The sequence below is a fragment of the Takifugu flavidus genome, chromosome 20 (genome assembly GCF_003711565.1).
Source record: "Takifugu flavidus isolate HTHZ2018 chromosome 20, ASM371156v2, whole genome shotgun sequence".
In the NCBI taxonomy this organism is placed as follows: Eukaryota; Metazoa; Chordata; class Actinopteri; order Tetraodontiformes; family Tetraodontidae; genus Takifugu; species Takifugu flavidus.
The window spans coordinates 286,159-299,233 of record NC_079539.1 but is presented as its reverse complement, the minus strand read 5'-3'; the positions used below and the strand labels follow the sequence as shown (position 1 = coordinate 299,233).

The 13,075-nt window shown below is 45.6% G+C and overlaps 1 protein-coding gene across 2 annotated transcripts; it reads left to right on the top strand.

The window, feature by feature from the left end:
• Window positions 1-5,595: 5,595 nt before the first annotated feature.
• Window positions 5,596-11,919, top strand: slc5a1 (solute carrier family 5 member 1). Of its 2 annotated transcripts, XM_057018326.1 has the most exons (15): window positions 5,598-5,788; window positions 6,573-6,644; window positions 6,973-7,077; window positions 7,180-7,239; window positions 7,339-7,443; window positions 7,531-7,636; window positions 8,770-8,850; window positions 8,933-9,141; window positions 9,391-9,526; window positions 9,615-9,722; window positions 9,799-9,949; window positions 10,010-10,178; window positions 10,534-10,749; window positions 10,834-10,939; window positions 11,018-11,919. In XM_057018326.1, exons 1-15 carry the CDS (start codon window positions 5,660-5,662, stop codon window positions 11,230-11,232), a joined length of 1,968 nt encoding a protein of 655 aa, XP_056874306.1. In that variant the 5' UTR covers window positions 5,598-5,659; the 3' UTR covers window positions 11,233-11,919. The 2 variants fall into 2 exon arrangements, with proteins under 2 accessions (XP_056874305.1, XP_056874306.1); XM_057018325.1 differs by having other exon boundaries at window positions 5,596-5,788; window positions 10,834-11,919.
• Window positions 11,920-13,075: the final 1,156 nt, after the last annotated feature.

Sequence of the window (13,075 nt, the reverse complement as noted above, 5' to 3'; positions counted from 1 at the left end):
ACAGTGACCGGCTCCTGTCATCGGCGGTTCTCCCTTAGGACCTCCACACATGACGGCAAAGCCACATTCCTTTCATTTTAATGTTGTCAGCTGGATTTAACAAAGACGCAGGTCTTCCTCCAAGGCCGCCGCCGGCACCTGACCTCAGATCAGGCCCATTTCCACTCAGCTTGTGGGGCGTTAGGTAAGATATGAGTCCGCATTCCTCTGCTAAGGTGAAGGCTTCCCTGTGCTGACCTGAAGCAGATGCTGAGATACCGATGCTAACGTGCATCAAATCGGAGCGATGCTAACAGGGGAGCAGAAGCAGCTCGGCGGCCAGAATTGTGCGGCTAATTTAGCCGCTGAGACTGGGAGCCGGGTCTGGGTGGGAGCCGGGTCTGGGTGGGAGCCGGGTCTGGGTTCCAAATGATATCCACTGAATTCTGATTTGGTAACAGGGTTAATGTATCCCTCCGCATTTCCCCGTCATGTGTTACACGAGTGCCCCACTGGATAATTAGCTATTTATTGCAGCCCATAAAAATAATCATTTTCTTTCACCGTTGTTCTTTTCCACAATGATGACGATTATTGTCATTTTACAGCTGTTGATGATCAGCAGACTCGAAGTTTAATGTGGAGGGAGAAGGGAACTATAATTACTCCTTTATTCACATGTAACCCAATCAACTTTCACGCCTATGGCCAAATTTGAGTCACAGAGTGCGTATGTAAACCTCTCCATGATGCATTTGTGTTTAAAAGCTCGCGTTCCGTTGCATAAATGGAACATTTAACTTTATATCAGCATGTTCACTCTGTAATTTCAACTGAAACAATCTCAGTTCTGTTAAACATGCATAAATCATCTCTATTTTTCTTTCTACACAACAGAAAGCTGCTCTGAGTAGCTCTGTACTGCAGCATTACCTCAGGGCCTTTTCATTTTCAGGGTCCTGGCCTAGTGTTTCTGCCCTTTCTGCCCTTATTCACCCACTGCGGCAGATTTCCTGAATCCCAAGATGATCCCGGCCAAAGTAAAGGTGGAGGCATCAATCACTTGAATCCAAACATGGTCAAAAATGGTGACTCCTTCCAGAAAATGACCAACCCTGATACGTTCTCCAGGATAAATGGAATAAATGATGCGGTGAATTGATTTCCTTTTTATCTGAACCTGATCTTCACTAAAATCTCGGAATGCCGTTGAAGCTGATCCCCGACTTTACCCCGCTGACCTTGTGTTTTATGACCAAATCGAAGGCGTGATTAATTTCCCCACCTCCTTACGTTCCATGACTTCACAAAGAACACAAAGATATTATTTCACAGATGAAATCCACCTATAATTGATGGGCTTCCAGGCTTCCAGGCTCCCAAACTCTGGGCAGTGTGCCGTCCCGCCGTACTTTATTACACTGTTCTGAAACGTCTCTGTTTCATCACTTGCACGGTTTAACAGAGCCCTATTGATCCTTCTCGCTCCTGGTTTATTCATTTGTAGTATCAGTGAGAGTTTTTCCACATATAAACTCATCAACCTTCTGTTGCTGTTGGTTTCTCTCCAATTTTTGGAGTTCTCTCGAAAATGTGGGAGACGAACACCAAAGAATACATATAAAAAACAAAAAAAAAACAGTGGTTGTTATAAATAGTCTAAATGGTCTTACTGCGTTAGCGCCATCTACTGGTGCGTTCTGTTCGTCATTTCAATGCGTGGCCTCAAGGGCCGGGGCTTGAACCAATAACCTTTGAATCACTACACAAACTGCTGAAGGGACTTCTGGTGTCCCAAAACCCCAAAAATCCCGACATGGAAAAAAGCCTTCTGCATCGTTAGGTTGCGTAATTCATCTTGTGTCCTCACGTGCTGCATTTTCCAAAGCAATTGTGTATTTAATTAAATTGCCACACTCAAATTGCTACATGGGAATCTGGTTCCGGACATATTGATTAAAGCAAGGAATTGGATTCTAGAGGTCCAGAAAAATTCCAATTAAGCCGCCATGTAAAGGCGGCTGTTCCCGCTGATGGGTGTGTAGGAACAACATACGTGGAAGGACAGAGCGGTCACATGTGCGCTCCTGTGCCACAAACAGGGATTTACATGGACTAATTGTTTTTTTATGCTCAGGATTGTAGATGTAATAACTAGCAGTGGTGCTAGCGGCCGTTCCTCTCTGAGAGGAGGACACAGTTTGGGGGGGGGGGGGGGGCGTTCAGCGACGGGACAAGGATGATACCTACAGCTGCTGCGATGAGGAACAACATCATGACCTTAGCAGACATGGAATCATCGACATCCTGGGCTCTCCATTAAAATGTCATTCAGTTATGACAAATGTACCAAGATTCTGTGGAAATGAAGAATGAAGGAAAGAAGAAGAATATTCACTCTTCCTGAGGTCTGAGTAAAGTAAATGTGACTGTTTCTGCTAGTATGAGGTGCATCTACCAGCTCATAATGAGGTAAAAATGGGACATTTAGTGTGTGTGTGTGTGTGTGTGTGTGTGTGTGTGTGTGTGTGTGTGTGTGAAGCAGAGGTTTAAACGGTTTAAATGATTAAATAGTCATAAACTGTGGGCAATAAAACGTCTTTTTATTGTCTATAAATAAGAAATCATTTGAAAACCATTTCCCGGGAGCATTTAGCTCCACATGTTGTAACTTCTGTGTTTACATTAAAGAGAAGTTTTGTTTGCTTGAACAGTTTAATTAAAAAGTTACTCACTTTTGAATGGAGCCTCGGTTTTCCATGTTGTTGCCCGTAGTTGTCTTCTTAAAAATCAGCATTAATCGTCCTAAAAAGTATTTTTTAATTTTGTCGTAAAAGAACAAAAATATCTTTTTATCTTGATTTACTGAGTATAATTAGATTATCTGATATAACATTATTAGGAATAGCATGCTTGCAAAGATAGCAAATATTTCGGAGGAACTCGCCGCTTTTAGACAAAATTTGCTAATTATACATTATTTTCGTGATTATTATTGTACTTATATGGCTTCAATAACTTCTCGTAAACAGATAAACACAAATATTTTTGCAATTGTTTACCGTCAAAGGTTTTTCTCCTTCTTCTCGTTTAATGACGCACCGTTTTCATACAGCTGTGTCACTGCGCCACCTTGTGGTTAATATTTATATTGTCGTTAAAAGAGCAGCCATGTCTTCGTGCTTTATTACTTATTATTACTTGTAAAAATTGTAGTGTAAAACGCATTTGTATTGTTTTTATTCGTTCTTGCATGAAACATTTTTTTCCTTTTTATGCTCCAGTTGTCTGGTGTTTACACTTGACGGTGGTGTTATAGATAGTTTTGTGATTCAGGCTTTTTTCCCCACATTGCTTTGCCGGTTGGACAGTGAAATTTTCTTAAGAGACAGATTTTCAAAGATCAAAGCACAGAGTACTTTTGTGTTTACTGCAGCTGCAGAGGAACCCTCGCTTCATTTTTCATGTGATCGGGCATTGTGGTCATGATATACTTGACACCCTCACCCACAAAATTAGCCCCAAGACTTTATAATTAATCACAATGAAGTTATCTTTTCACCCTCATCTGATGCCCTGTGGTGAATACAACAATATCCTCAGTGTCTGTCATGGTTGCTCTTATTAAAGTCCTCGTCTACATGTAGATCACAGGTGAAGGATGTTATGATGGGGCTCAGCAGCTGCTCTAACATGTTTGCTCTCACCTGTGGTGGTTGGGAGCGACGGGTAGATGCTGCTGGGCTGCATGAGAACTTCCTGCACTAACTGGGAACTTCCTGCTCTAACTGGGAACTTCCTGGACTAACTGACGCCTGGAAATCCGTCTTTGTAAGATGATAGAAACAATCCTCACCAGAGGTTTCCTCTGGCTTCCACGGGCCAGCACATTTTTAAGAATACTGTCACGAATACTTGGCTCAAGGTAGCCATGACATAAAATGGGAAGACCAAAGATGAGGATTTCCAACCCAAAATAATATTTATTAAACAAACAAGTGGAATTAAAAAAAAGGAAAAGTCCAAACCCCTGCGGCCGTCGGGCTACGGAACATGACAAGCTCAGGGCTCAGCTGACAAACTCCACTGCAGCACACCAGATAGGACGAGAGGCTCCTCCTCAGACGCAGGTCTTTATACCTGAACCCGTCAGGCAGCCAATCCCAGCAGAGAGGTCACAGGTGAGCAGGTGAATATGCTGGGTCGACTGGAAACGCCTGGCACTCCCCCTGCAGGCCAGCCAGGGAATTGCGCCTCCAGCCAGCCCCGACAACAGTGAGGCACGACAGAGCCGTCACAATACATAAAAATATTCCCAGGTTGGGAGGTCGTGACTGGGCCTCATTCCCCACATGGCGGTGGCCTCATTCCCGTGATTGATTTTCTGTCGTGTATTATTATCGATTAGCCTCATTCAGATCTGTCAAGCAGCTATTTGTAACACAACCGGCAGATATCTGTAGATAATCGTCTCTACACTGAGTCTTTGGTAAGATTTGAATCAGTTTATTCTTTTCTTTACTGATCAGAACCAGAAAATGTCTGAAATGGAATGAGCCACGCATTTTTTACCACTTTGATGGTCACAGGGAAGAGATGCCTCAATCACACCACAGTTTCTGATTAAAAAAAAAAAAAAAAGGTCCAACTGTACAACTCGGAAGGTGTTTGGCAGATTAGATTCTTACTGGCTGGTCCAAAGTTTTGGATTGTGATCAAAACACGTGCAGTTGGTCTTTGACCACTTAAACAACCGTAATGTTCGAATGTAATGATGTTTGATGAGATGCTGAAAGGCCCCCAGGGACGTTTACTTGGGGTCCATCCTGGAAAATGTAGTTCAAACACTCTTGAACTGTCGCCCCGGCCGGCTGGTCTTCACGGGGAGTTTTAAACCGAATGGGAATTTATTTATCTGTCTATTTATCTGTCTGTCAGACTAATGATTGACAGATTAAAACGACAGGGAAAATATTTAGTCATCAGTTTGGGTGGAGCTGATGTTGTTTACAGTTACCAAAGTACTTTTTTTTTTTAAATTTCCCTCTTCGTTTCAGAGTAAATGGAAGCCTTTAAAAGCAGTTTTATAGCTGCACAAACCCGAATGTGTCACTTTACCTCTTCACTCCACAAATGTCCCAATGGGGTGAATCTGTTCCTGATGATTAACGAGTTGGGCGAATGTAACTGCTCTGAGTAAACCTGCAGGCTCCAGCGGCTCCACTCGCTCTGCTTGGTGGTATTTCCTTGAGGGTTGATAATTAACAATATTATTTGCTAAAAGGTTACACATTTTAACACATTACAATGGACACAGCAACCACCTCGGAGCAACACTTGTCGGTTCATTCGGATACGCTTCCCGACACTCAGACAAGTGACTGTCTGCTGCTATAACCTTATTTTAACGGACGGTGGCTGGTTTAATATAATTCCATGTTAATGTGAACATGTTAATGTTCTGATAAGAATTTAATAAACCCCCCAGCGACAGTGGTAACACTTCATAAGTAACCTTTCCATTCTTCCGAGGACTCTTCCTGACGCACATTCCCCATAACATCAGATCTGAACAACACACACACACACACACACACACACACACACACATATATAAGAGCACCCAACCCTCACAGGTGTTTGTGTGACTTCTCTCCTCGTCCGTGTCGCTCTCAGCACCATGACTTGGGAATATCGTGGATTTTCGTCCGTAAGGGGCATGGACCCCAGCACCCACAAAGTCAACAACCCTGCTGACATCTCAGTTATTGTGGTTTATTTTCTGGTTGTCCTCGGCGTAGGAATATGGGTGAGTGGTTTGTTTTTCCTCTGATCACTTTTCCAACCTTTTTCCCTTCCGTGAAGAGTTGAATATTTAGCTTCTCCAACGTTGCATCACAGTTTGTTTTGCTATCATTTGAGAACATAAAATACAGAGAATTTAAATTAAATGGTGGATTGTTTGAAATCTTTATGGATCTCAACTTCATAGCAGCAGATATTTGCGGGGCTTTAACCATTAATTTATTTTACTCCTATTTCAGTCAATGTTGGAGATAAAATATGTCTGATATTTTATAAACATTCACAGACATGGACGTGTGTTCATACATATGGAAATAAGTTTATTGTGCAGGACTGAGGTTGACAGAGACACACAGTCTTTATTCTGATCTCAAACATTTGTTTAAGAATCTACAATTTTTCAATGTTTTTTCAACATTCATTTTATTTTACCTGGTCGGACAGATTTCCTGATCATTTTATTGTGCATTAATTGCTGCTGTCAGGGGTCAAAGGTCTTTTTTCTTTTTCAGCACTGCCAAGTGATTAAACAGAAGAGAATGCAGGAAATACTGAATTCAAATAAAATTATTGACAAATCCTATCAAAATATGACCCCAAAACAACGAGTTTGTTTCATTTTAAGATCATTTTCAGTCCGCTGAGCTGAAGCCTGGTGAAGCTAAAACCCTGCACGTGTTCTCCCTCGTGTTTATTGCTGCTCTCTCCAGCTGTCTGGGAAAACACATGAGTTCTGTCAGCCTCTGCTAGCTACCAACAGCTTCTGTGCATGTGCTTCAATGTTCCAGGCTATGGTGCGCACCAACCGAGGGACCGTGGGCGGCTTCTTCCTTGCTGGGAGGAGCATGGTGTGGTGGCCCGTAAGTGTCTTCGTCTGTGTCTCCATCCCTTCTTACTGTTAGGTGTCCAAACCAAGGCGCCTTCTGCAGCTTGTCCTCGAGCGCGTGAGCATTCAGAGTCTCGATCCCTTTTTAATTATCCGCCCATGTTTGATAACTGCTGCCATCGTAAAAGCAATTCATGCAGCGCCAGCCTCCGGGGGTAGATTAGTTCACCTTAAATCACCATCGAATGGTGATGGTGCAGATAGCGGCACTTGTGGTTGAGCCCGTGATGGCTGCTGGGGGCCAGGGCAGAATCAACCGGCGTGCAGGGGCGGAATTCATCAGCCACTTGTGTCCTTTATAGATCGGAGCGTCGCTCTTTGCCAGCAACATTGGAAGTGGCCACTTCGTGGGCGTCGCAGGCACGGCGGCGGCCGCGGGACTGGCCATCGGAGGGTTCGAATGGAACGTGAGTGATCACCACTGCTTACAAATATTGGCTGATAAAACCTGAGAAGATGGAGGGAAAGTGTTTGGGAATCCTCAAAGCCCCTGTTGTGGTGTGTTTCAGGCCCTGATCGTTGTGGTGTTTCTGGGCTGGCTCTTTGTGCCCATCTACATCAAAGCTGGGGTAAACATGCGCCACGACACCCCCCGACCCACCCAAAGACCCGCTGCAAGCATGACTGTCTCACCATTCCATCAATCACACAAAATGTCCTGCCCTTAGGTGGTCACCATGCCCGAGTACCTGACCAAGAGGTTTGGAGGACAGCGCATTCGTATCTATCTCTCCGTGCTCTCCCTCTTCTTGTACGTGGTTACCAAGATCTCGGTAAGTCTCAGCAACCCCTCAGATCGGTCAGCTCGCGGAGCCTCCTCAACAGTGTTTGTGGCAGTGTTTCTTCTCCGCTCTTCACAGGCGGACATGTTCTCTGGGGCCATTTTCATCAACCAAGCTCTGGGGCTGAACATCTACCTGGCTGTCATCGCTCTTCTGATGATCACTGCGCTGTACACCGTCACAGGTTGGTCTACTCGAGGCCATTAGCAGGAAAACAATGGATCGGTCTCAAACAGGCAGAAGTCTTATCTTCCATTCTGAATGAACAGCACCATTACTGGGGGTAAAGTCTTCTCAGCCACCATTTAAACACACTCATCACCTGCTTTGTTTATCTGGGAGGTGTGTTGTTATGCTTAATCAGCCATGTGTTCCGATAAGCAGGAAATTGTTTTCCTAGAACTGATCAGCCATAGCATTATGACTTCCTGGCTGGTACTGTGGTACTGCCTAAACAGCCCTGACTCATCTGACGTGGACTCATCTGGACCTTTAGAGCTGCACGTGGAGTCTGACAGTAGTTGCTTTAAAACAGGAGTGCCAAATCCAGCCCTCGGGGATTGGACCCCAGCCGGGATTTCTGTCCCGCTTTCACCTGAGATCCCACTTTCCCTGGAGAAAGTGCTTTCTGTCTGGTAGGATGGAAAACCTGGCTGGACTATAGCCCCCAAGGAGTGGATTTGGACCCCCCTGCTTTATAGACTGTCAATAGCTAGACAGAGCATCAGTGAATCTTGTATATCCACCATGTCCCAAAAGGCGCTCTGTTTGGTAAAATATCTGGGAAGGTAAACCATTGTTGCTTTGTGGTCCTCACCATCCAAGGCCTCAACTATCCTGGAATTTGATTTCCATGAAAAGGTGTTCACAGTCTGCCACAAAGCTGAAGTACCGTAGGTGGTAGATGGAAAAGTAACCATGCTTCATCATCCACATGGAGGTCAGGATCCAAGGTTTTCCAGGAGAACATCACCTAAAGCATCGCACTGCCTTCTTCCCATAATGCATCCTGGTCCCCTGTGTTCTCCGGGTAAACCCAGGCGCCCAAAGTAGAAGTAAACATGGTTGATCAGAGGAGACCCCTTTCTCCCATTCTGTGGTCCAGTTCTCCGGTCAGTATCGGCCCCTGACCGGTCTGTGACGATATCACCCTGGGCCACCCCGGGCCCTCCTACAGGTTCACTACTGTTCCTCCTTTGATCATGGCCATACTGTCATGCCTGACTGGTGTAAACTGGTGTGAGTTATTGCCTTGACTGCAACGCGTTAGCTCCTGCAGAGCAGAGTGTGAAACGTATTGATGGTGTTTGGTGTCAGGTGGGCTGGCTGCTGTGATCTACACGGACACCTTACAGACCATCATCATGATTGTGGGATCCTTCATCCTCATGGGCTTTGGTAACACCGTGTTTTCACACCATCTTTAAACTTCACTCGGTTTTTGTTGCTGCATGTGGTCTAACTTAGCACCGATCTCCAGCGTTTGCTGAAATGGGCAGCTTCGAGAACTTCCAGGAGCGCTACATGGCCGCCATCCCGAACAACACAATCGGATTCGAGCCGAAGTGCTACGAGCCTCGGCCCGATTCCTTTAACCTGTTCAGGGATGCGATCACAGGGGATCTGCCGTGGCCAGGCCTCGTTTTTGGACTCACCATCCAGGCCGTGTGGTACTGGTGCACCGATCAGGTCAGTCAGAAGCAAACATCTGTTCCGAGTAATCCAAGGGATGGGAACTCCAGTCCTGGTGGACCAGACTCAAGCCAGGTTTTGAGTCCTACCAGGCAGAAACCGCTTTCACCAAGAGAATTGAAACCCCAGGTGAAAGCGTTGTCTACCTGTAGGCTAGAAAACCCGGAATGACTCCAACCCTCGAGGACCGGAGTTTCCCATCCCTGGATTAGACCTTCCTGGATCATCTGTGTCCCTTTGCTGCAGGTGATTGTCCAGCGTTGCCTGTCTGCCAAGAACCTGTCCCACGTTAAGGCCGGCTGTATCTTATGTGGCTACCTGAAGCTTCTGCCCATGTTCCTCATGGTGTTCCCAGGGATGATCAGCAGGATCCTCTACACTGGTGGGTTGGCACGTCTAGCATCCACAGCTGGAATCAGTCCATTTTTGTTGGTCATGCCATCGAGCTGATCTTCTCTGTTTCGATCCAGATGTGGTGGCTTGTGTAGACCCAGCAGACTGTGAAAGGTTTTGTGGGACCGCTGTGGGCTGCAGCAACATTGCGTATCCCAAACTGGTGGTGGACCTCATGCCCAACGGTGGGGAGCTTGTGATCCATGATGATTGTTTCACAGGATGAACCATCTTTTGCTTGAATCTTGCATGATTCCGCAGGGCTGCGAGGACTGATGCTGTCAGTGATGCTGGCCTCTCTGATGAGCTCGCTCACCTCCATCTTCAACAGCGCCAGTACGCTGTTCACCATGGACATCTACACAAAAGTTCGTAAAAGGGCCAGTGAGAAGGAGCTGATGATCGCTGGCAGGTAAAGCGTTTTCGTAGCATTGATCCGACCGCCTGCATGTTCACTCCCGTCTGCCTGCAGAGTCTTTATCCTGGTCCTCATCGGGGTGAGCATAGCGTGGATCCCCATCGTGCAGTCTGCCCAGAGCGGCCAGCTCTTCGACTACATCCAGTCCATCACCAGTTACCTCACTCCGCCGATTGCGGCCGTCTTCATCCTCGCTATCTTCTGCAAACGTGTCAACGAGCCGGTAAGTTTTCACCCGCCACGAGACGCGAAAATGGAAAAGGGCTCAAACGGTCGGCTGTTATTCAAGCCAAATTCCCAGCAAAGACCTGTTGTCATCGCTTGTTTTACGAAAGGATTGCTCAAAAAGTGGCAAGTTAGCTTCGATCGTGTGAGCACGTTGCCCCACCGGCGTTTCCTGCAACTCAAAACAAGCTTTTGTGGTGCTGTCGTACCCAACATGGCCGTTGCGCCATCGTTTCCGGTGCTTTGCGCCACGCCATAAAAGCTTTACGGCGTCTGACTGAGCAGCTGCCCACCGCTTACTTGTCAAACAGTTGACCTCTTGTCTGTTTCCGCTCTTCCTTCCTTTCCTTCAGGGTGCATTTTACGGCCTCATGATCGGGCTGGCCATCGGTCTGTCCAGGATGATCACCGAGTTTGTTTACGGAACCGGCAGCTGCGCTAATCCCAGTAACTGTCCAACCATCATCTGTGGCGTCCACTACCTTTACTTCAGCATCATCCTGTTCACTGTCTCCTGCATCGTCATCCTGAGTATCTCCCTCATGACCTCCCCCATCCCTGACAAGAACGTACGTCAGGATACATCACTGACGCTGCCACGCTCGGCGTCATGAGTAACGGCGAAAAATCCCTTGTGTGCTTTCATTTTCCAGTTATATCGACTGGTTTGGAGCCTGAGGCATCGTACAGAGGAGAGGGAGGACCTTGAAAAGGACATTTGGGTTGATAACCAAGATTCCAACTCTTTCGACATAGACGGTAACATGCAGAGTCCTGGCAAACATAGATACATTGGCTACACTTGCACCTTCATCACTTTCAACTCTTCCTTCACAGAACCCCAAGAACAACCGGGTCTGTGCAAGAAGGCGGTGATGTGCTTCTGCGGGCTGGAACAGAACCAAGCGGTCAAACTGACCCCGGAAGAAGAAGCCGAGATGAAGCGGAAGCTCACGGACACCTCGGAGAAGCCGCTGTGGAGGAACGTGGTCAACGTCAACGCCCTCATCCTCCTGGCTGTCGCTTTCTTCTGCCACGGCTTTTTCGCGTAAAGACCCTCGGCGGAACTCGTGGATGCTCTAACTTATGTTGAGGTTGATTTGATGGGCGCTGAAAAATACGTGTAACCGGTGCTGTTGCCAGCTTTGAAAATGCCGCCTAGATCTCCGTACGCTCTGTCTGCTGTACAGTTGTGTGTGTCGTCTATTGACCTGACATATGTTTTTGTAGTTGAGCGTCTCTAGCAGGAACAACTGAAGTGATATAATGCTGAATGCTATAATCAAATACACTTTAACGCTTCTTGTCTTGACCATGGAGGGAACGTTTCATCCTGGTTTTCCTCTAATTGCGGGGCCAGAGTTGCTATGTAAATTATTTGCCAGGAATTTCGCACTCACATGGCCCGTCCATGTTGATCTGGCCCCATCGACATGTACATGAGCTTTTCTGGCTGGTTCAAGAGCTCAAATCCTCCAGGAAAGATGCTCTTATGCAACATGTCATGCACTGTAAAAATCAGTCCCCTCCTCACACTGCCAATATTGTTATGCTTTCCTCCTGTTATGTTCAGATTCCAATGCTGCTGGTTAAATCTTCAGAAGTTTTATTGCTGAAGAAGACAAAAGATAATGTGGATTACTGCGTATCTGCTGAGCGTCTTTGCTGCCCCCTTGTGGTGCTCAACTGGAAATGTAATTTATTGTGAAATCAAAATTAAAGCTATGAAGAGACTGCAATGTTCTGGTGAGTGATATTGAATGCAGCACGCCTTCCACGACACAGCAGGTTGAACTTTTGTTCCCAGTTCACTTTTCTGTACTTTGGAATCGCATCAGAAACACCACAGACCTTGACTTCACCATAAACCTTCATTTATTGCCAATTACTTGTAAATCTTTTACACACCCATTTTTTCTTCCAGATCAGGTTTAATCACAGAAGGTGATTATGATCAGGTTGTGTCACAAGCTTTACATTTTTCCAAGCTTAGTTTTCCTATTAATGAATAGTCCCCTTGCTCACAGCAGTCAGACATGGATGAGCATGGTAATGAGCACGTTTATGGATTTATGAGACATCACAAACCCTTTTATTAGCCTTATTTGCTTCATATAACACTGTACTTGTTAATGAGTGGAATTAATCTTGCAAAGAAAATAAAATAAATCAGATTGATCTGATAACTGCTGCTAATGAAACTGAAAAATCACATCATTATCATTTTTACATAATCAATTGAATAGTAGGAATGGAATACTGATCAGATTTCCCATTTATTGCCGAGTTCCAGTGTTTATCAGCAGTAAACCAATAAATCCAATTTTTATGTTCACACTAATCCTGATTTTGATGATGGTTCAACACGTGAATCTTCATATGCAAGTCAATCTAACATTCACTCCATAACTGACTTCCCTGTTTGCTAATTAATAACAGACAAGAGTTAATCAGTGTCTGTTAATGTCGTGGTTATTATCAGAAGTGATGGTGACGGGAGGCGTCACGCTCGCTGGCTCTCTTCCTTCAACCTGCTGCTTGAACTCTGACTCTGTGGTTGCTCCATCGCTGCCCCGGCGTTACGTAAGCGTATGTAAGCGTAACCCTCTTACAACGAGAAGAGATTCACGTCCTTTTTTCCTGCTTTGATCGGGGGATTATTTATTGGTCCGCATGAAGGCAACTTCTTAAAAACCCTTCTTATGCAACAGGGATGTGAGGAAAAATAAGCATTTGAAACATCAGTTCCAAAGCGGGTTCCTGTAGATCCTCAAAATAATTCAAACGATGGCTTTTTAATGCCTGAAATCAAACTTTGAATCGTTTTGAACACGCAGACGCAGGAGGATTTCTGTCAGGATTGGTTGGCTGTGTGATTCAAAGCAATTAAAAACG